Here is a 22,595-nt window from a genome sequence, read left to right as displayed (position 1 = left end):
CTCTCACCTTCCCAGTGCTTAGTCTTTTGCCTGACTTTTGCACCCCGCCTTAGAGAGAGAGAGAGAGCTCTGCTCCCCTTGAGAACTGCCTACCTCACAAGGTAAAATGCAGTAAGATGAGATAACAGTATCAGCTGCCCAAAAATACAAAGCATTTGATTATGTGGAATAAAAATTAAATAGCAGGGCACATAGTTCTCAGTTGTGATAAAGAAAGTCACATTTTGCAAACAGATTGTCAGTCAGCCATTTATTTCCAGGCAGGTTATCCCTAGCACTTTGAAAACCATATTGTGCTTTTAACCAGAGCCTCTCCCGCTTTATATTTTTGTATGTTAAATACAGTCTGATGTTCTGGACCTCACACTTTTGCTATACCACTTGAAGGGGGTCTCTGTCTCTCTCAGAAACTACGATACAGATGTTGTTCTGAAGGTGCACAGCCAGCTCTTTTTGCAGCTCCAGCAGAAAGCCTCGCTCAGTGTTGCTGTGCTCGCACAAGATCACGCTGATCCCTTTGGAAACAGCGTCCAGTACGTCATGGTGGGACATCTCTCCTACCAATATAATTAAGATACTGGTTATTGATTAGGACTTGGGCACTTCGCTTGTAATTGAGACAGAAAAGAGCCAATGGCCATGTTGGTTAGTGATCTTACAGGCATTGGCTGAAAAGCAGAGTACAATGCATACTTTTTTAAAAATGTAGTGATGTGAACAGGTTTCAAGAAAGATCGATCTGGGCTCAATCCAGGCAAGTTCAGCGCCGAGGAAGAGGCCCTATAGGTACCAAAAAGCTTCATTTTCCAATTTCCCATAGAACCACAAGGATGCATTGCAGGGAACTGAAGGCTGTGCATGGCTCTTGCATCCCCACCCAATCCGCCATCTTTCTTTTGTGCCTGTTTCCTGCATCTCACCTTTTCCCTTCTCCCCAAGACTTAATTAAAGCTGCGACACGAGATTTCCATGTGTGTTATACTTGCTGCTCTTCACTCTGCCCCTTTGGTTTAACCGTTAAACCCGGTGTCTTCCCTACCTCGATTCCTAGGCAACCAAACAGGTTCTTTGAATCGACTGCTTTCATACATTATTATTGAGAGGTTCTTACCTGTGAGGTAGAGATCACTTTCTGTGCCTTTCAGAACACTACTTCCTGAGCCGGCGCAAAGGGCAACCGCCTTCACCTGGGATTCTACAAAATGGTAAAACCCCGTTGTTACGCCGTCGGTCCTCTCAGGGAGGCTGGGGAACCTGTGGCTCTCCCAAGGATCTGATGAGAGTTGAGGTCCAACAACATCGGTCCAGAGGGCAGCAGGTTCCCCATCCTTGTGCCAAGGAGCATTATGCAGTTTCCAAAGTTTTCTACAGGAGGAGGCTATAACTTAGCAGAAGAGCACATTTTGCCTACAGGAAGCCTCATGTTCAGTTCCCACAACCAAACTCCAGCGTAAGTAAACCCTGGTCGCAATACCCTGAAAAACCTCCAGCAGCCAAAAACCATAAGGAGCTGCTGCCTGGAAGATACCACTCAGCCCAGGTGGGCAAACAGTCAAAGCCTGCATCCTAGATCCATATAATGCTATAAGACCAAGTTAAGTCCTCCACAAATCGTAGTGAGCTTCACCACTTCAATTGTTCCATGTTCCCCATTTGGAGACGGAACTATAATTATTTTTAGCCTACCCTCAAAAAGATGTTCTGTTCAGAAGACATTTGTTTGGATCTGCTCTCTCTTTGTGTGCACGTTTTTAAACCACTTCCAGAAGTTCCAGCTGGTCCAATTATAGACTGTCTGAACTTGCTTTAGTCACTTTTACTTCTGCAATTCTAAACACACTTACTAGAGAGGAAGTCCCACTGAACTCAAAGACATTTACTTGGACTTAAGCCCCGTTAAGATTGTGTATGGCCAAGACTGGCATTCAAGCAGTGTTTTGTAATATTTATAACCTGCCTTTCCTTCAAGGATCTGAAGGCTGCTTACATGGCCAAGATACATGGGCTGCCCCCGTTTAACAGTAGGAAGAAAAACAGTCACTTCAGAATTAACTGGCTCTCTTTGCTGCAGCGAGTGGACATTCTCCTGTTATATACAGAACAATAGACCATTTATAGGAAGTAAGTACAGTGGTGCCTCGCAAGACGAAATTAATTCGTTCCGCAAGTCTCTTCGTCTTGCGAGTTTTTCGTCTTGCGATGCACGGTTTCCCATAGGAATGCATTGAAAATCAATCAATGCGTTCCTAGGGAAACCGCCTTCAGACCAGGTCCGGGGACAGTCTGTCCCCGGACCTCTTCTGAAGGCTGGGGGGGGGGGGGACAAGGGCTTTTCTTCCCACCCCCAGCATTTTAAAAAACCCCAGGACAGCGGAGGACTTCTCCGCTGTCCGGGCGATCTTAAAATGCTGGCGGGCGGCATTTTAAAATCGCCCCGGACAGTGGAGGACTTCTCCGCTGTCCGGGGCGATTTAAAAGCCCCTGGGAAGGCAGGGAGGGGGGGACAAAGACTTTCGCCCCCCGCCCGCCTTCAGAAGGTGTTCCCGCCCCCCGCCCCGCTTCGGAGCAGCGTTCCGAAGCGGGGCGGCTGGGGCAGGTGTTCCCGCCCCCCGCCCCGCTTCGGAACAGCGTTTTAAAATGCTGGGGGTCGGGAGCGAAGCGTTCGCTGCCGACCCCCAGCATTTTAAAATCTCCCCGGGACAGCAGAGACTTCTCTGCTGTCCCGGGGAGATTTTTAAATGCTGGGGGTCGGCAGCGAACGCTTCGCTCCCGCCCGCCAGCATTTTAAGATCGCCCGGGGCAGGCGGGGGGGAAGGCAGGCGGGGGGGAGCAAAGACTTTTGCCCCCCGCCGGCCTTCAGAAGAGGTCCTCTTCTGAAGGCCGGCTGTGGGCGAAAGTCTTTGCTCCCGACCGCCAGCATTTCCCTATGGACTTTCGTCTTGCGATGCAAGCCCATAGGGAAATTCGTCTTGCGAAGCGCCTCCAAAACAGAAAACCCTTTCGTCTTGCGGGTTTTCCGTCTTGCGAGGCATTCGTCTTGCGGGGCACCACCGTAATGCATGTCTGTGGCCCAATGTTTCTTCATATGAGGAAATACAAGTACCATACCCAATGATTTTCCAGCTCCAAGGGCTAGGCGAATATGAGACAGTCTTAAGTGGCTTTTCACTCGTTCAACCAAGGTGGAAATAGAAACTGGCTCCTTCAGTGCACACAAGCGTCCCATGCCAGTATCTTCAAGAAGAGGCTGAGGAGAAGCAAAAATTAAAGAGTTCCTTTAGAAGGGCTTACACACATCTCGGCCCACTTCAACAACTGACAGTTTCCCTAAATACAAGCACGTTTCCAAAGACATGTGATACTCTTAAAGGACTGTACTGTATCAGTTGTTCCAAAACGTTTTCCCCTCATGGGCCACTGAAAGTCTGGGCAGGCTGCTTCCTGATTCTTCTGCCTGTTTTAACCATTGTAAATGCACTTGTGGGACTTATAATTGCAATTTTATTGCTCCTTTCCTTTTTTTATACATTGCGTTTCGTATTACTTGAATGCCATACAATGCAAAGCGCAATAATGCCAAATACAATATAAGCAATACAACAATACGAATATGTAATGCAGTGGATGTGCCACCTCCCGTCTTCAACCACAGATCCACAAAAAGGCTGCAGAAGACCAGTTTGGGAACCCCTGGACTATTTCACGTAATTTGTTATTCTTTCTAATAAGTTATTTTAATTTATTTTTTTTTGAAAAGTTTTTATTGTTAAAATAATTCAGCATTAATACACATATATTACAAATATACAAACATACATTTCATACAATCCTTAAAAGTGTTCAAACATACCTACACTCAATCCCACAGATAATTCCTTTTCCCATCACCATCCACCACCCTCACCCCACCTTTGTGTTAGACTTCCAATCTACTCAATTGCAATTTCTTTCCACTTCTATTACTTTCTTTCACATACCTTTAACCTAATTTCATACAGTGGTACCCCGCAAGACGAACGCCTCGCGAGACGAAAAACTCGCAAAACGAAAGGTTTTTTCGTTTTCGAGTTGCCTCGCAAGACGAATTTCCCTATGGGCTTGCTTCGCAAAACGAAGCTTGCCCCGGGGACAGCGGGTCTTCTCTTTTGAAGCAAGGGGCGGCGGGGAGAAGCGATCTTCTCCCCGCAGCCCCAGGTCCGGGGACAGCGGGAAGCGCTTCCCGCTGCCCCCGGACCTCTTTTGAAGCAAGGGGCTGCGGGGAGATCGCTTCTCCCCACTGCCCCTTGCTTCAAAAGAGGTCCGGGGACAGCGATCTCCCCGCAGCCCCTTGCTTCAAAGGAGGTCCGGGGGCAGCGATCTCCCCGCAGCCCCTTGCTTCAAAAGAGGTCCGGGGGCAGCGCGAAGCGCTTCCCGCTGTCCCCAGACCTCTTTTGAAGCAAGGGGCGGTGGGGAGATCGCGATCTCCCCGCAGCCCCTTGCTTCAAAAGAGGTCCGGGGGCAGCGGGAAGCGCAGCGCTTCTTCCCCGCTGCCCCCGGACCTCTTTTGAAGCAAGGGGCTGCGGGGAGATCGCTTCTCCCGGTGCTCCGAAGCGGGGCGGGGGGCGGGAACACCTTCTGAAGGCGGGCGGGGGGCGAAAGTCTTTGTCCCCCCTGCCCGCCTTCCCAGGGGCTTTTAAATCGCCCCGGACAGCGGAGAAGTCCTCCGCTGTCCCGGGGCGATTTTAAAATGCCGCCCGCCAGCATTTTAAGATCGCCCGGACAGCGGAGAAGTCCTCCGCTGTCCCGGGGTTTTTTAAAATGCTGGGGGTGGGAAGAAAAGCCCTTGTCCCCCCCCCCCCAGCCTTCAGAAGAGGTCCGGGGACAGACTGTCCCCGGACCTGGTCTGAAGGCGGTTTCCCTAGGAACGCATTAATTGATTTTCAATGCATTCCTATGGGAAACCGTGCATCGCAAGACGAAAAACTCGCAAGACGAAGAGACTTGCGGAACGAATTAATTTCGTCTTGCGAGGCACCACTGTACTTCTTTTTCTATTACACATTGTTATCCATCTTATTTAGTATTTCAGTATTTGAAACGGAACTTGTTTAATAGGAGTTCTGATTTTTCGATATGAAAAAGTTATGTTATTTTAATTTTTGATGTGCCAACAGAAAGACTGAGAGCCTTTGCATTCCTACCTGGGAGCAGGCCCCATGGGCTTCAGCAAAAATGCTCAGGAACGGGCTGTAACTGGAGTCTCAGGACGTAAATGGATCCCAAACTGTCTTCAAATAGTGAATGCAGCCCCAACTTCCTAGTCATCATTTCTGTCATTGCAGCAGCTCGTCCTACCCCACCCTACCAGCAACTAACCTAGTGGGAAGCACTGCCAGGAAACAGCAGTTGCATTCAGATCTGGAACTCCACATTATATCCTTCATGAGATTACATTTCCTCTCCAAAAATTAAGGGGAAATGTGTGTGCTTCAGCAGAGAGGGAGAGCTGCGCATCGCCCCTTCAGCCAAGCGGGAGGAGAAATGGAAGGGGCTCCGTTTCTCCTGCCGCTTCGCTGAAGGGGCGCTGAGCAGAGAGGGGGAGAATTTTTTTTCTTGTTCTCCCCCTCTAAAACAAGGTGTGTCCTATGGTCAAGTGCGTCCTGTAGAGCGAAAAATACAGTAACATTTGCTGCATAAAATAAGCATTTGAAATCTTGCCCTCTACCCATCTCTGTCCCCAATCTTCTCTCTCACACCCAGGAAAGACCTCTCTTGGCTTCTTAAGCTTATCCTAGAGGCAGGGCACAGCAACCCTCCAAACAGAATCAAGCTAACAGTGCAGGGAAACAGTTACCCAGAGGCTTCAAAAAGGTGTGTGAGACACACATCCAATATAACAGAGCTTCAGATGCTGCTGAACTACAACTCCCATCATTCCTGGTCACGGGCCATGCTTGCTGGGGCTGCTCAGAGTTGTAGTTCAGCAGTCCCAAAGTTCCCCACACTTGCAATATAACGTTAAGTAGATATAGGCAGTGCTTTTGAATTATGGTGCTGGAGGAGACTCTTGAGAGTCCCATGGACTGCAAGAAGATCAAACCTATCCATTCTGAAGGAAATCAGCCCTGAGTGCTCACTGGAAGGACAGATCCTGAAGCTGAGGCTCCAATACTTTGGCCACCTCATGAGAAAAGACCCTGAGATGTTGGGAAAGATGGAGGGCACAAGGAGAAGGGGGCGACAGAGGATGAGATGGTTGGATAGTGTTCTCGAAGCTACCAGCATGGGTTTGACCAAACTGGGGGAGGCAGCGGAAGACAGGAGTGCCTGGCATGCTCTGGTCCATGGAGTCACGAAGAGTCAGACACGACTACACAATAAAGATATGGGCAGACAAGCTGTGCTTAAAGTGCCAAAGTACACAACAGGGTTATTGACGGAGAAGGGGAGGGGCTCTTTTAAGCTCATTGAGGTGGCTGGCCCATTCATTCCAGCTCCTTCCTAAGATAGAAGTCTTCTACTCTTCCATCAGAGCACGGTATATTTTGCAGCCTCAGGCCAGACCCCTTCCTCAAAGCAAGCCTGGATGGCTCAGTTGCTTAAAGCATGGTGCTGCTAATGCCAAGGTTGCAAGCTCAATCCCTGCGTATTTCTGCAGGGCTAGATGATCCTCGGAAACGCGGGTGGCGCTGTGGTCTAAACCACAGAGCCTAGGACTTGCCGATCAGAAGGTCGGCGGTTCGAATCCCCGTGATGACAGGGTGAGCTCCCATTGCTTGGTCCCTGCTCCTGCCCACCTAGCAGTTCGAAAGCACATCAAAGTGCAAGTAGATAAATAGGTACCACTCTGGTGGAAAGGTAAACAGCATTTCTGTGTGCTGCTCTGGTTTTGCCAGAAGCGGCTTAGTCATGCTGGCCACATGACCTGGGAAAACTGTCTGTGGACAAACGCCGGCTCCCTCGTCCAGTAGATGAGCGCCACAACCCCAGAGTCCCTCGCGACTGGACTTAACTGCCAGGGGTCCTTTACCTTTAGATGATCCTCGCGATGCCTCCCAATTCTTAGAATTCTCTGTTTCCATGCACATATGTGACTTACCTTCTGTAATGATACGATTTCAGTCTTTTGATAGAGAAGACTGTTCTGGGAGAGCAAGGCCACCACGTGCAGCAAGGCTTGCTGGCTGCAGTTCACGCCGACTCGTGTCTGCTCTTCCCCTCCAACCCTTGGGGAAATTGTAACTTTTTAATATTATTTTTTATTTTAAAAAATCAGTTGTGATCTACTAATTATGCTTTGGGTGAGTAACATTAACTCCAATGCTCTCTTGAAAGTAGGCTCAGAAGCTGCTTCTCTACCCCATCCATGGTCTTTGGCCCTCCAGACGTTGATGGACTCTCTGCCGTCATCCCTCATTACTGGCTCCTAGTTGGGACTGATGAGAGTTGGGGTCCAACAATATCTGCACTGCCACAGGTGTACTACAAGGATCCATCTCCTCTTCCATGCTAACCTCTCTTTGAAAAGGTTGGGTCAGGTCATTCAAATGTTCAACCCATATCCACAATGCTCACTCATCTCCCATAATATGATATTGGGGGTTTTAGTACAAATTCTGTTGTAGTATCTGGTGGCAGTTATGTATTGGATGAGGATGAAGAAATGGAAGCTTTATCCAGTTAAGATGGACATACTGGGGACTAGAGGATCTAGTGATCTTAGGAGGTATTTCGCATGTTGTGGAAAGAGTTGTCTTCCCTCTGAAGGTTTGGGGTTTTCTGAATATAGCCCTGCTCCTGGAAGCTCAAAGTAGCCAGAAATGGCTCCTACCAGCAATATCTTATTTAATTCATACATTAAATTTCTATCCTGCTTTTCCCCACACAGCAATCCCAGAGCAAGTTACTTTCTAAATGTAAACCAATATACCAAACATTCGTTAAAAGTCATTAACACCAAACCAAGATTCTTAACGCATCATTCCACAATTTGCTCCTATACTTGTATGCCAGTTGAGCCCTTTCCTGGAAAAACAGGGCCTGGTCTTATTCATACTCTAGTCACTTTTGGATTAGATTATCTAGGGAATTGGCTTGTCTGCAGAAAAAGGGGTTGGCAAATCACAATATCTGACTGGGCCAGCAAGGCCACCCACCAGAATTGTTGGTTTCTGTTTGACAGCAAGAGTGAAACACCTTGGGTAGCCTTCAACATTACCTGGCAGGAACAGTTGTGATAAACGACACCTCTGGCACCCCACGCAAACTGGACAAAATTGTGTCTAGGTTGTCGTCCGGGCAAGCAGTAAACTCAACGCGGAAAGACCCCCCTGTGGGGTAACTGGAAGCTGTTGCAGGCTGCAAGGGAGCAGAGCTGCAGGGACCTGAGGAAAAAGAAAAGTACCACGTTAAAGGATTTCAACAACACACATGGCAAAGTTCTATCTTCCTTGCAACCAGATGGCGTATTTTCTGAAAGTAGAAATCATAAGATTTTAGCCAGGTCTCCAAGCACCCATCAAGCTTCAGCCAGCATGGCCACTGGACATACGACAGGAACTCAAGTCCAACAACATCTAGAGGGCACCAGGTTGGGAAGGCTTCTCTAGGAAATCTCTCAGCAAATTGGATGGACAGAAAGACAATGTTCTGCACTGCTTTAGAAAGGCTGTTCATTTCATAAAGCCCTAGTCACCATTTATGTCTGTGTTAGACCTCTCTCTTCCTATAACTATGCAGTGATTCCATGGCAGCGTTTATTTATAATTATAAAAAGGTAAAGGGACCCCTGACCATTAGGTCCAGTCATGACCGATTCTGGGGTTGCGGCGCTCATCTCGCTTTACTGGCCGAGGGAGCTGGCGTACAGCTTCCGGGTCATGTGCCCAGCAAGACTAAGCCGCTTCTGGCGAACCAGAGCAGCACACGGAAATGCCGTTTACCTTCCCGCCAGAGTGGTACCTATTTATCTACTTGCACTTTGATGTGCTTTCGAACTGCTAGGTGGGCAGGAGCAGGGACCGAGCAATGGGAGCTCACCCTGTCGCGGGGATTCGAACCGCCGACCTTCTGATTGGCAAGTCCTAGGCTCTGTGGTTTAACCCACAGCGCCACCCGCGTCCCTTCATTTATAATTACATCCCTCCCTTATTCCGAGGAACTCAGGGTGGAACATGTGAAGATCCTAGATTGCCTCCTAGCCTCGGCTCGAACAGAGACTGTGGCCGTGTGACTGCAATGACTACATTTAGATGTCATCGGACTATGTTGATATCAAAAAGCTGGGTCAGATTTTTTCAGAAGATGAAAGACAAATGCATTCCAGATTCAGCTGGTGAACTGGAACGCAGACTTTCCTGATTCCACAAACAAGTCAAAAGTAGAAAATAGGCTGAATTGATGAAACTTGTGCCACAGGTCAGGAATACGTGTGTGAGTGTGAGCCCGCAGTCCATTCCTAAGCACTGTCTTGCCAGAGTGGTGCCTGCTCTAGTTATCTCCCGCTTGGACTACTGCAATGCGGTCTATGTGGGGCTACCTTTGAAGGTGACCTGGAAACTGCAATTAATCCAGAATGCACAGCTAGACTGGGAGTGGCCGCCAGGACCACATAACACCGGTCCTGAGAGATCTGCATTGGCTCCTAGTATGTTTCCGAGCACAATTCAAAGTGTTGGTGCTGACCTTTAAAGCCCTAAACGGCCTCAGTCCTGTATACCTGAAGGAGCATCTCCACCCCCATTGTTCAGATCCCACTGAGGTCCAGCTCCGAGGGCCTTCTGGCGGTTCCCTCATTGCGAGAAGTAAGGTTACAGGGAACCAGGCAGAGGGCCTTCTTGGTAGTGGCGCCCGCCCTGTGGAACGCCCTCCCTTCAGATGTGAAGGAAATAAGCAGCTATCTTCTTTTTAAAAGACATCTGAAGGCAGTCCTGTTCAGGGAAGTTTTTAATATTTAATACTGTATTGTTTTTAACATTTGATTGGAAGCCGCCCAGAGTGGCTGGGGAAACTCAGCTAGATGGGTGGGGTATAAATTATTATTATTATTATTATTATTATTATTATTAAGCATGGTGAAGAAATTGGCTGTGAACTCACATCTGCACTGCTTCAGTATAATTCTACATTCTACATTCACTGCCACAGCCATCTTTTTGCAAGCCATTGAGCTTGGTGTCTATGCAGCACTTTTCAAGAGCAGAAAATATCAACATTAAATGTTAGGAGGAACATTCAGTGTTGTTTTTTTAAAAAGTGCTGATATGTTATGGTTGGTTTTCTTCATGCATGGCCCATCCCAATATATAAATTTTGACATTCATTTTATATTTAAAAACAGTAATGTCTCACCAAGTCCTTTTGCAAGCCAGTTATTGACTCCATGAGGTACAGCGTCATACGCGGTATGTGGAGAATAAATGCCAACTCGGTTCTCCAAGGCTCGGATCACAAGACGTTCCTTCCACGTTTTCCATGTTACGTGTTTCAGTGGTTGGAAAATAGGTGGGTGGTAAGAGAGAATGAGATCGGCCTTTTTCTGCAGGGCTTCTTCCATCACTTCCTCTGTGAGGTCATTGGTCAAGAAGAGGGTGCGGACAGAATGAGGAGGGCTTGGCTCAACCAGGAGCCCCACATTGTCCCAACTTTCGGCCAGAGAGAGCGAAGCAAAATCATTAAGGGAAGAAACGAGAACTTTCAGATCCATGAAGGACCGCACAGTCAAATTGATCAAAGACCGTATGTGCAAGAACTGCCTCGGAATCCGATTCAGTTGCATACAGGTTCCTAAAGAACCTGAAAGGTAAGGAAGAAGAAAAATCAGTAGGTCTACCAATATTTATTTCATTTCATAAAATTTATATACCAAGTGTAGAAAAACCTCAGGGAGGTTTACAACAGGGGTAGGCAACCTAAAGAGGGACGCGGGTGGCGCTGTGGTCTAAACCACAGAGCCTAGGGCTTGCCGATCAGAAGGTCGGCAGTTCGAATCCCCGCGACGGGGTGAGTTCCCGTTGCTCGGTCAAAGTGTAAGTAGATCAATAGGTACCACTCCGGTGGGAAGGTAAACGGCGTTTCCGTGCGCTGCTCTGGTTCGCCAGAAGCGGCTTAGTCATGTTGGCCACATGACCCGGAAGCTGTACGCTGGCTCCCTCGGCCAATAAAGCGAGATGAGCACCGCAACCCCAGAGTCGGTCAAGACTGGACCTAATGGTCAGGGGTCCCTTTCCCTTTCCCTTTAGGCAACCTAAGGCCCATGGGCCAGGGGTTGTTTAACTGGCCCACGAGCCGCCCTCGAACCGAGTCGCCCCCTTGGCGAGTCCACACGTGCTGCGCTAAACTGGCACAGCGCGGGGACTCACTTCTGCAGCACCATGCGCATGCGCCAAAAATCATGTCTGCACAGACACAGACGCCAGAAATCGCGGGCGCACACACTCACACACACACGCACAATCCGGCCCACAGAGTGACCTCTGCTATAGTGAACCGGCCCAGGCTGAGGTAAACCTTGCCGACCCCTGGTTTACAATAAAAGATAAAACAATAAAATTATCACTAAAAAAATGTACAACCGTAATTTAAAACATGCAGAAGATTAAGCCCGCAGTAGAATAAGACTAAAAACTCCTACAAGCTTTCTAAACGTCTAGGTAGGGTAAGATGCAATAGAATAAGATGACTTATTAAAGAAATACACCCCTTAAGAATTTAAAACAACTCTTGTTTAATGCAGAACTGAAAATGAATGACAAATAAACTTTGCAGGAAATTTCCCAATCATAGCATCTTCTCTGGGAATGTTACATCTGTCATGAGCCAACTGCCTAACCGTGGACAGGATTTTAGCAGCAAGGATTCCACCAGAATTTTGTCCAAAGTGAAGTGTTTTGACAAAAAAGGCTCAGAACCACTGTTCACAGGATTAACCATGGGGATGAAAAAATTGTGCGCCTCTTTGCCGTGCTGTAGCTGAGCTTGAGCACTACTGTGTACTAGATTTTGAAGAGCAAAATAAAAAAGCACTGCACCAACTTCCATCCAAGGAATTTACACTGTAGCTGCAAACAACACAATTGCTGGCCTCATCCAAACTTTCATTTCTCTAACAATGTGGTAATAGCAGAAGTCTCCCCAGCTTTTTTTGGTGGGGGAGAGAAATGTCCCCTCCACTGCAAATAAATCTTCTCCCCATTTATTCTCAATCCACACTTTTTTTTGAACAGCTGGTTTTAAAAACTCATAGATAAATGTAAAAAGCTCATCACAATGGAAATTATCTGGGCTACTCTTTTAAAAGAAAAAACCCTCTAAGAAAAGCGAGGAATTATTATGTTTAATGCTGAATTGGGAAGAATGACTGATGTTAAGTGATTAAGTTAAGGTTTTAAGAACTTTGATTTGGAAAACCGTTAAAATGATATTCATTGAAATCCAACTAGGGGGATACGAGGAAGTTACTTAACAATGTTAAGATTAGTTTTAATAAGGTTATGATTTATGCTTGTTTGTTTATTTGTGTGTGTTTTTTTAATTTTGTGAAAACCCAATAAATCTTTTTGGGGGGAAAGGGGGGGGGGAGCTCAAGATAAAGCAAGATCTTAAGAGACCTACTCTCACAGAAGTGAATCTAGAAAAGCAGCCTCCCTAGTGTCCAATGACACATTACCAAAAAAACCCACCTCCATTCCAGTTAGAATACCCTAGTGGGCCAAAAATCGAAAGGACAAGAAGCACAAGAATCCTGTGCTTGTCATTAATAAAATCCTTCTATTAAGTATTTCAGGGGTAGAGAATATGCTTTAATATGAACGCCCCAAAAGTGAAAGTCCGGCGGAGCGAATAAAGAGGTGAGCAGGAAGAGGGCAGGGAGACGGATGTTATTCTGTGCAAAGAGAGGATAATAATTTAAAAAACCCAAGCCCTGCATGCATTTTCTTGCATGCATTTTTTTTGGGGGGGGGGTACTTACAAAACGTGCAGAACGAGGATCAGGATGAACCGGAGCCCACCCAGGCCTGACTCTGCTCGGCTCCTCCTTCGCTCCGCGGCTCTAATCCGGCGCCGCCTCCTGCCCTCCCGGCGGGCTCCCAGGCCCGGGGAAGCGCTACTTCCTGCCCGGGTCCCACGAGGAGCAAAGGGGCGCCCAGGTTGCAGTCCCTTCTTAGGTAAGCGGTGAGCGGCGCAGGATCAGAGCCCGGGGACCCTTTAGCAGTGCAGGATCTGTCCATTTGCAGCGGGGTGGGTGGAGATGAAGCGGGTTGATCAAAACGTATTTCTGCAACAATAAACAATAAAACAAGAGTTCGTAGCTGCAGTAGCAGCCTTGATTTTCACTAGCCTTCTTCTTTTTCTTACCCCGTCCATCTGCCACTCTGGGCGGCTCCCAACAGAATATTAAAAGCATGCTAAAACATCAAAAATTGACCTAAACAAAGTAGGGGGGGGAGAGGAAGGAAGGATGATGGGTCCCTGTTATTTCGCTTACCTGGGAGAAAGTGCTCCTGAACTCAGCGTGTATTCTTCAGATCAGGTTATATCTTTGCTCTTTGGATGTTAAGTCCCATCCCAGTTCAGTGGTGTTTACTTCTGAGTAAACATGCTTAGGATCAGGTCATAGGAGCCAACTCCTAGGGGCCAAGGGGTTCCCCCCCCCCCATATTGTATTCAAGTTGGCACCGTTAGATCAGGTTGCACAAAGCAATAGACTTGGTGAAACCAGAATGTTATGTGTTTGTGTATACAGTGCTGTTGTTGTTTAGTCGTTTAGTTGTGTCCGACTCTTCGTGACCCCATGGACCAGGCACTCCTGTCTTCCACTGCCTTCTGCAGTTTGGTCAAACTCATGTTCATAGCTTCGAGAACACTGTCCAACCTCCTCTGTCATCCCCTTCTCCTTGTGCCCTCCATCTTTCCCAGCATCAGGGTCTTTTCCAGGGAGTCTTCTCTTCTCATGAGGTGGCCAAAGTATTGGAGCCTCAGCTTCACGATCTGTCCTTCATGGATCACTGCCTTGCCATGGCAAAGGGGCTTGAATAACTCAGAGAAGCTATAAGCTATGCCGTGCAGGGCCACCCAAGATGGACAGATCATAGTGCAGAGTGTTGATCAAACGTGATCCACGTAGAGCAGGAATCGGCAAGCCACTCCAGTATCCCTGCCAAGAAAACTCCATGGACAAAGAAAACAGGCATACAGTGTTACCTCAATATTAAACGTAGCTTTAATACTGAGCCTAGGACTTGCCAATCAGAAGGTCGGTGGTTCGAATCCCTGCAACGGGGTGAGCTCCCGTTACTCGGTCCCTGCTCCTGCCAACCTAGCAGTTCAAAAGCACGTCAAGGTGCAAGTAGATAAATAGGTACTGCTCTGGCGGGAAGGTAAACGGCGTTTCCGTGTGCTGCTCTGGTTCGCCAGAAGCGGCTTAGTCATGCTGGCCACATGACCCGGAAGCTGTACGCCGGCTCCCTCGGCCAAAAAAGCGAGATGAGCGCCGCGACCCCAGAGTCGGCCACGACTGGACCTAACGGTCAGGGGTCCCTTTACCTAATATTAAATAGCTTTAACATTGATGTAGATGTACATGAGTGACAGGAGTGTGAGAGACAGGGGTGGGGAATGATATATAGAGCTGTCCTGAAGGTCAGATCACCTGATTCTTAAGGATAGACATGTACTTATTATTTCCAGATAGGAAATGCAGAATATCTCAAATTTAAAGGTTCCCATGGAGAGGGAAAACAAAATATATCTGCTAGCAGCCTATGTGGAAGGGGTCCCAAAATGGGGTTGTTGTTACATCAGTGGTGAATAGATGAGGTTGCTTTTTTCTGTTGGGTAGCTTATTATCCTAGAAAAAATATCAGCCATTTTTTTTTTATGCAGCAAGGAATGGGTGAAGGCAAAAGGGGTAAGATTATGATGTTGCTGTTAGCAATCGTCTTAAAAAAGAAGAAGCAACAAACTGAATTTACGTACTCTTTCTCTCCCACCTCCCATGGCAAATTATGATGCTCTGTCTTCTGTTGCTGCAGAATTGTGAAATCCTGACAGGATCAGATGGTGTTGCCTCTTCTGATATGCTTTGCATTCCTGGCCAGAAAAGATGGTAAGAATGGTTGTTTCAGTATCCTATCTGCTTTTAAGATAACCATTGGAGACTTCCATAAATAATCTTCCAGTTTGGTTTCATAATACAGTTATTTAGTAGTCCAGTTGTTTTTATTTTGATTATATATTTTGTGGTTTTATACAGTGGTGCCCCGCAAGATGAATGCCTCGCAAGACGAAAAACTCGCTAGACGAAAGGGTTTTGCGTTTTTTGAGTCGTTCCGCAAGACGAATTTCCCTATGGGCTTGCTTTGCAAGACGAAACGTCTTGCGAGTTTGTTTCCTTTTTCTTAAAGCCGCTAAGCCGTTAATAGCCGCTAAGCCGCTAATAGCCGTGCTTCACAAGACGAAAAAAACCGCAAGACGAAGAGACTCGCGGAACGGATTAATTTCGTCTTGCGAGGCACCACTGTATTTTGATTTTGTTCTGTGAACCGCCCTGAGATTTCCGGGTACAGTGGTACCTCTAGATACGAACGGGATCCGTTGCAGAGCCCCGTTCGCATCTAGAAGCAAACGTAACTAGCGATGGCACGTCTGCGCATGCTTTTCACCACTTCTGCGCATGCGCGTGACATCATTTTGAGCGTCTGCGCATGCACAAGTGGCGAAAGCCGGAAGTAATGCGCTCCGTTACTTCCGGGTTGCCGCAGAGCGCAACTCGAACGCGTATTCAGCCCGAGGTATGACTGTATAGGGCACCATATAGATTCAGTTATTATTAATAATAAATAATAATAATAATAATAATAATAGTATAAAGTGCTTCTCACACATTATCTCAGTAATCCTCACAATTTTAAAAAAGTGGTTTCTTAGACTTGTATATCACTTTACATTAAAAAGCAATTTACAATGCAGTAGACCTGCAACTGACACGGTGGTTAACGTTCCATGGATAGTGCATAAAGCCAAAATCATGCATAGTGAAAGCACATCGGGTGCAGTGGCAGGTGGGATTGCAAAAGTTTCTGCCTTCCCTTTAAATTATTATTGTTATTGTTTTACCAAGTGCATAAAGCCGAATGCACACAAGTTAAATGTGCCAAAGTTGCGGGTCTACTGCACATGTAAAATGCAATAAAACATAATAAAAACATTGAAACAAATGAACATAATCAATACAGTAATAATTATATAAAACACGCTAAAGCCTGGATTGGATAGCTTTAACTAAAAACTAATGATGGGCATGCTTGATTTAAGATTTTAATTCTTCCCCACTTCCCAGACTGTGACCTTTAACTCAGTTGCATGTGCTTCCTGTGTCATATGCATAGGATCCGTCCTACATAAATACATTGCAGTTGAATTATTTTTTCCTCTGGGCTGCAGACTTGATCAGGACTTCAGTGCAAAGGTTATTTAGGCCTTTCCCCTAAACATTCCTGAAGCATCTTTGCGGAAGCCGGTTGAATGCCCATACCTTGTAATTCCTGCAAGAGGGGTCAAGTTTCCACAATCGGAAAACCTGCCTGTTTGAAGGGAGAGTTTTGTTTGCATCCTGATATTCTATGTGTGCATTCTGAGCCAGACACCTGGGGTAGGGGGGAAGCTAACTAGTTGTGGAAATGCATTACTTTACTTGCAAAAGGATAGCTAAACAGAATTTGGGGGCGGCGTGCGTTATTGGGTTGTTATTTTTATTTTTATTATATACATTGTGGTTTTATATTTTGATTTTGTTCTCTGAACCGCCCTGAGACCTCCAGGTATAGGGCGGTATATAAATTCAATAAATAAGTAAAATAAAAGAATAAATATTAAACTTTTGGGCTGTCTGCAAATAATTTTAAGATACTTTTGTGTGTGCTGCTCCTCTTGCTCTGATATAACCCGGCTTAATTGTATTGCTGATTTGGCTGCTGTTTGCCTGAACTGCTGTGAATAAATAATAATTTTTCCTCACCACCCCCAGGCTGTGACCCTACACACCGATGTGGGAGAAATTAAAATAGAGCTATTCTGTGAAAGAGCACCCAAGGCATGTGAAGTAAGTGATGGCCCCCCCTTCTCTTTCCTTCCCCCCCCGCCCCCATACACACTACAGGAGGGGGAGACAGGACACATTGCTCTTTCCAGAGGTCTGAACTGATGGCTTGCAAAGGGCTATTGAAATTAGGCTAAAGGGCCACAGGTTGCCCACCTCTGTCTGTTAAATAATATGAGCAGTCACCTTCCACGTTTAGATTTCATATACCAAATCGAGAGCCGGTGCGATGAGTTAGTTGAGTGTGTTGGACTATAGTATCTGGGAGAGCAGGGTTGAAAACCCCCACTCAGCCACGAAGCTACCGTATTTTCGCTCTGTAAGACGCGCCAGACCATAAGGCGCACCTAGTTTTTGGAAGAGGAAAACAAGAGGGGAAAAATTCTGAATCCCAGAAGCTAGGACAGCAAGCGGGATCGCTGTGCAGTGATCCCAGTGGCTGTCCTGGCTTATGGGATAGCTGCGCGCAGCCTCTCCTGGGTAGCGGGATGAAGGCTCCCCTTTCCCGGGAGAGGCTGCCTGCGGCTAAGGCTCCCCCAAGAGCCGCGCTCCCTTTAAAGAGCCACACACACGCTCCACGCGGCTCTTTAAAGGGAGCGCTGAGCAGAGCCTCCCTGCCTGCATTCGCTCTTTAAGACGCACACACATTTCCCCTTACTTTTTAGGAGAGAGAAACTGTGTCTTATAGAGCGAAAAATACGGTAACCGGATGACATTAGGTCAGTCGCTGACCTTGGGTCTCTCTTAGCCTAACCTACCCCATGGGGTTTTTGTAGGGATTAAATGGGGTGGGGGGGAGAATCATGTATGCGACCTTCAGCTCCTGGGAGGAAATGGTTGGATAAAAATTGAATAAAATACCGTATTTTTTGCACCATAACACTCACTTTTTTCCTCCTAGAAAGTAAGGGGAAATGTCTGTGCGTGTTATGGAGTGAATGCCTATGGATGGCGGGGGGGTCTTCTGCAGTCGTGAGCAGAGGATCCATGGTTCCCCTTCCTTCCCTCCTCCGTGGCTCGCTTTGAAACAGCAAAGCGGGAGAAGAGCCGCTGAGTGGGGAGGAGAGAGGGACAGAGAGCCTCCTTGCTTTAAAGGAGCAAAGCGGGAGAGGACAGGAGCCTTCTCCTCTTATACCCCTCTTCTGCGTTATTAACAGCATCCTTCTCCACCCACCCCACGCGTGTTCCTTGTCCCTTGAGTGCTTTTCCTTCCCTCCCCACTTAAAACGTGGTTACAAAGCACGGATCCACATGGATACTCAGGATTTTTGCATTGGGTTACCCCAAACTCACCATCAGATTACATGTCTGTGGCCACAGCATGAACCAAAAAAATCATACATCCACTGTTTCGTTTAGAATATTTTTTTTCTTGTTTTCCTCCTCTAAAAACTATGTGCGTGTTATGGTCGGGTGCGTGTTATAGAGTGAAAAATACGGTAATTCAGTTAAATTAAATTCTCATTAAGGTACAATCGAACATGAAAAGGTAGGTAGGGTTAGTGAATCATCCTTGTTTCCTGTTAGAATAGGAGCTTTCATTCCTTAGTAGGCAGTCTGCTGTAATTAACAGCTACGCCCTGACGCTTTTGCACCCGCTGATCCAGTTTCCTTTGAGGCACGTTCTGTTTTCAAAATAGTTTCACCAGATAAAGATAAGCCAGTCTTCAGTTCATTCCATCGGCTGCAAATAGTAGAACACAACATAAATGAATGTGGCGTTCGGATAAAGATTTGTTATTTCATAACAACAGATGAAAATTAAAAGATGAAAAACCAAGCAAGAATAAAAAGGGGGAAAAGGAAAGGGGAAAAAAGAATGAAAGAAAAAAGTAAGAATAAAAGTTGTATACACATAAAAGAAGCCTATTTATGTTATTTGATTCCCAAGTATCATTCCAGGTTTGTCAAGGTTGTCTTGAAAAAGATGCTTCCACTGTGTATGTAACAAAGGGATGCCAAATTGTATAAAATTTGTCTGGAGGTTTTAGTCCTTGTCTAAATCTCAAATTTATGTGGAACTTTCTCCATTATAGCTATATTAATATAAAATGAATGCTGGTTAGATGAAAGGTTCTTCCAGGCAGGAGTTTATTTTGCATTGCCAGCAGCTTGTCTATGCAAGTTTTACACACAGTTGTTTTTAGCAAAATTTTGTTACATTTTAATCTGGATTTTCTAACACCACAAAAAATCAGATTGGCAAAAAATAATGGTTTAAATAATTTAAAGGTTACAGCAGTTAGTGCTGGAAAGAAAAGGGAAAAGAAAGGAACATGTGATTCAAAGGGGACAAAATTTTATGTCCTCGTACCATTTTGCATTTTACTGCTGGTTTATTTCTTAACTAGGCTTCTGGTTCTTTTTCTAGAATTTTCTGGCACTCTGCGCTAGTAACTACTACAATGGCTGTATTTTTCACCGGAATATCAAAGGATTTATGGTGCAGACTGGAGATCCAACAGGTAATTCCTTTTTTTAAAGTTAGATATGTCTTAAACCATTCTCTTGGAGCACTGAGAGAAGCATCAGTCAACATGAGAACTGTTGTTGTGCTATTGAATTCTTTCAAACAAATAGATACTAATTTTGAATTTTAAAAGGCATTACTGTATATGCAAGGAAGGCCAGTCAATGCTACAGGCTGTATAGATCGTATTTCAAAAAAAGTATCCAGTGCATCACAATCATAATACTTAGCGTGTTTGTAGAGCCCCATTAAAGCAATCTTATAATGTAGGCCAACTCTAATATCCCATGTTGCCTATGAAGGCTTGAGATACGGAGAATAGTGATCTTTCCAAGAGTGGCAAGTTCACGGTGGTGAGCATTGAATTGAAACTCTGCAAACCAGGAGATTCTCAATTCGACCTCCTGATTCACAGCTCAGTCTCTTAGTGAAATGGCTGGTTCTTGTATACAACAGGAAATTGAGAAAACACTCGTTAGTGAAGGTGTAAAATATGTGAGAAAAGGTCAGCTGCAAGTGGAATTTGCTGTGACTTTTCTTAGATCAGTGGACTCTGCTCAGATATTGATAGCATCCACCTGGTTCCTTCATGCTGACCTGTTAATATCATCCTTTGCCAACATAGAGATTGGAGCCAGTCAGATCAATGTCTGTTTCCTTTGAAATTGGTGGTAGTATTTAACCCTAGTACCTAATAACTATTGGGACGCGGGTGGCACTGTGGGTTAAACCACAGAGCCTAGGACTTGCCGATCAGAAGGTTGGCAGTTCGAATCCCCGCGACGGGGTGAGCTCCCGTTGCTCGGTCCCTGCTCCTGCCCACCTAGCAGTTTGAAAACATGTCAAAGTGCAAGTAGATAAATAGGTACCACTCCGGCGGGAAAGTAAACGGTGTTTCCGTGCACTGCTCTGGTTTGCCAGAAGCGGCTTAGTCATGCTGGCCACATGACCTGGAAGCTGTACGCCGGCTCCCTTGGCCAATAAAGCGAGATGAGCGCCGCAACCCCAGAGTCGGTCAGGACTGGACCTAATGGTCAGGGGTCCCTTTACCTTTACCTGGATTTGTAGGAATGCAAGTCCTAAATCATCTGAAAGGTGCTTAAGAAGGGGAAATCTAGGGGGTTAGGCTTGGACATCATCTGAACGTACATGATTTGGGAACCTTTCAGAATCTAACCAGAATCTGCACAAAAGACCACTTGGGAATCCAGTGCAAGTTCCTTTGAGTTCTATGATATTGGGGGATAATAGCGTCATAAATAGGTTGCTTCTGAAATGGAGGTACAATACAGTCCTCCCAATTCTGGCTCTTTCTACCCTGTAGATGCCTTGCAGTATGTTTGCTTTATTGTCTTCTTGCATATTTGGGGTGTTCGGGGGAGTGGCATGGGGTGTTCTCTGATCTGCAGTGAGGTTTTTGAGAGATGAGAAATGGCATGAGTCTGTTATGCTGCTGAGAAAGTCTTTTCATTATTTCTTGCCTTTTTTCCAAACAGCAGCACAAACCAGAGAGGACATCTCCTGTTGCTTAGTCATCACCAATTTGCTACGGACTTAAGGGAGATATGTGTATGTTGTGGACATGGGGAAAAGGTGCCTGGATTTGTAGGAATCCTGCTAACCTATCTACCCAACTTCCCCCATCCCTCTTGTTCTTTCAGGCTCCGGAAAAGGAGGAAATAGCATTTGGGGCAGAAAATTTGAAGATGAATACAGTGAATACTTAAAAGTATGTTTTGCTTTGTTCATTAACAGTTTCTTCTTGCTGTACGTTTATGTGAACAGGGAAGTTGCCCTTTTTTTGGCTTGGAAGGAAACGACACAAACCCAGAGATGTAGTAGTATATAATAATAATTTATTGCATTTTAGTGTGTTACATTTTAAGACCATCTAGTGAAAGGCAGGAGAAAAATGCTATAATAATAATAAAAAGACTTGTTTTTGGGTCCCCACTCCCACTTTCCATCTTCCTCTCTCAGCACAGTGTCCGTGGAGTTGTTTCTATGGCAAATAATGGTCCAAATACAAATGGGTCTCAATTCTTCATCACCTACGGCAAACAGCCACACCTGGACATGAAATACACCGTGTTTGGGAAGTGAGTATTACAGTATTGAATTGTATAATGCAGTATTTAATTCTGTCATCATACTCGAGTTGGCGGCCACATGAACTGCGTCATGCCAGCCTTAAGTTTTTATGTACAGTGGTACCTCGGGTTACATACGCTTCAGGTTACAGACTCCACTAACCCAGAAATAGTACCTCGGGTTAAGAACTTTGCTTCAGGATCAGAACAGAAATCGTGCTCCAGCAGCGCGGCAGCAGCAGTGGGAGGCCCCATTAGCTAAAGTGGTGCTTTAGGTTAAGAACAGTTTCAGGTTAAGAACGGATCTCCGGAACGAATTAAGTACTTAACCAGAGGTACCACTGTATATCAGAAGACGTATCATTCCACGAGGTTGAAAAATTGTCATCTGAAGTTTGTGCCTTTCTGTGCAGGGAGGTTCTCATTGCTATTTTTCATTTCTTGCCTGCTCAAACAGGGTAATCGATGGCTTGGATACCCTGGATGAGCTGGAGAAACTGCCAGTGAACGAGAAGACATTCCGCCCCCTTAATGACGTCCATGTTAAAGATGTTACAATCCACGCAAACCCTTTTGCTCAGTAGCTGCAAAGCGCCCATGCAGATTCCTGGCTTGAAAAACTGCTGGTGGGTCTTTGAAGACACACGGGCTCGTGCCTTCTCTTGGAATTACGGACTTCCTAAGCTGTTCAAATTTCAGCAGTTCATGAGGGGGAAAGGCCACCGTTTGATGTGTGAAATTGTACACATTTAACAAATCTGGGCTAATGTTTTTAAAATAAATAAATAAATGCATATATATATATATATATATATATCTCAACTCATTTTTTCCTGTTAAATTCCATCTGGATTATACCAGCTGTTCTTTCAAAATGCTTTGTATGCAGACTCTTGTCTTCAAGGCCGGGTTGGTTGAACAATTGGGACAAATGGTGTAATAGTCCCACAACCTTATG

The 22,595-nt window shown here is 45.9% G+C and overlaps 2 protein-coding genes across 3 annotated transcripts; one reads left to right on the top strand and one right to left on the bottom strand.

The window, feature by feature from the left end:
- Window positions 1-235: 235 nt before the first annotated feature.
- On the bottom strand, window positions 236-13,076 carry NIF3L1 (NGG1 interacting factor 3 like 1). 2 transcript variants are annotated; one of them, XM_081018366.1, is made up of 7 exons: window positions 12,950-13,076; window positions 10,330-10,773; window positions 8,198-8,363; window positions 7,079-7,205; window positions 3,109-3,247; window positions 1,112-1,195; window positions 236-557 (listed from the first exon to the last, which is right to left on the bottom strand). In XM_081018366.1, the coding sequence occupies exons 2-7, from the start codon at window positions 10,754-10,756 to the stop codon at window positions 373-375; spliced, it is 1,128 nt and encodes a 375-aa protein (XP_080874492.1). In that variant the 5' UTR covers window positions 10,757-10,773; window positions 12,950-13,076; the 3' UTR covers window positions 236-372. The 2 variants fall into 2 exon arrangements, with proteins under 2 accessions (XP_080874492.1, XP_080874493.1); XM_081018367.1 differs by lacking the exon at window positions 12,950-13,076 and adding an exon at window positions 11,422-11,494.
- On the top strand, window positions 13,036-22,437 carry PPIL3 (peptidylprolyl isomerase like 3). The gene is made up of 7 exons (XM_081019641.1): window positions 13,036-13,145; window positions 15,012-15,085; window positions 17,006-17,080; window positions 19,449-19,542; window positions 21,209-21,276; window positions 21,528-21,646; window positions 22,095-22,437. The coding sequence occupies exons 2-7, from the start codon at window positions 15,083-15,085 to the stop codon at window positions 22,219-22,221; spliced, it is 486 nt and encodes a 161-aa protein (XP_080875767.1). The 5' UTR covers window positions 13,036-13,145; window positions 15,012-15,082; the 3' UTR covers window positions 22,222-22,437.
- The last annotated feature ends 158 nt before the right edge of the window (window positions 22,438-22,595 follow it).

This window comes from Podarcis pityusensis (assembly GCF_964106645.2).
Source record: "Podarcis pityusensis genome assembly, chromosome: 1".
In the NCBI taxonomy this organism is placed as follows: Eukaryota; Metazoa; Chordata; class Lepidosauria; order Squamata; family Lacertidae; genus Podarcis; species Podarcis pityusensis.
The sequence above is the reverse complement of the archived record's forward strand: the minus strand, read 5'-3'. Positions and strand labels throughout refer to the sequence as shown.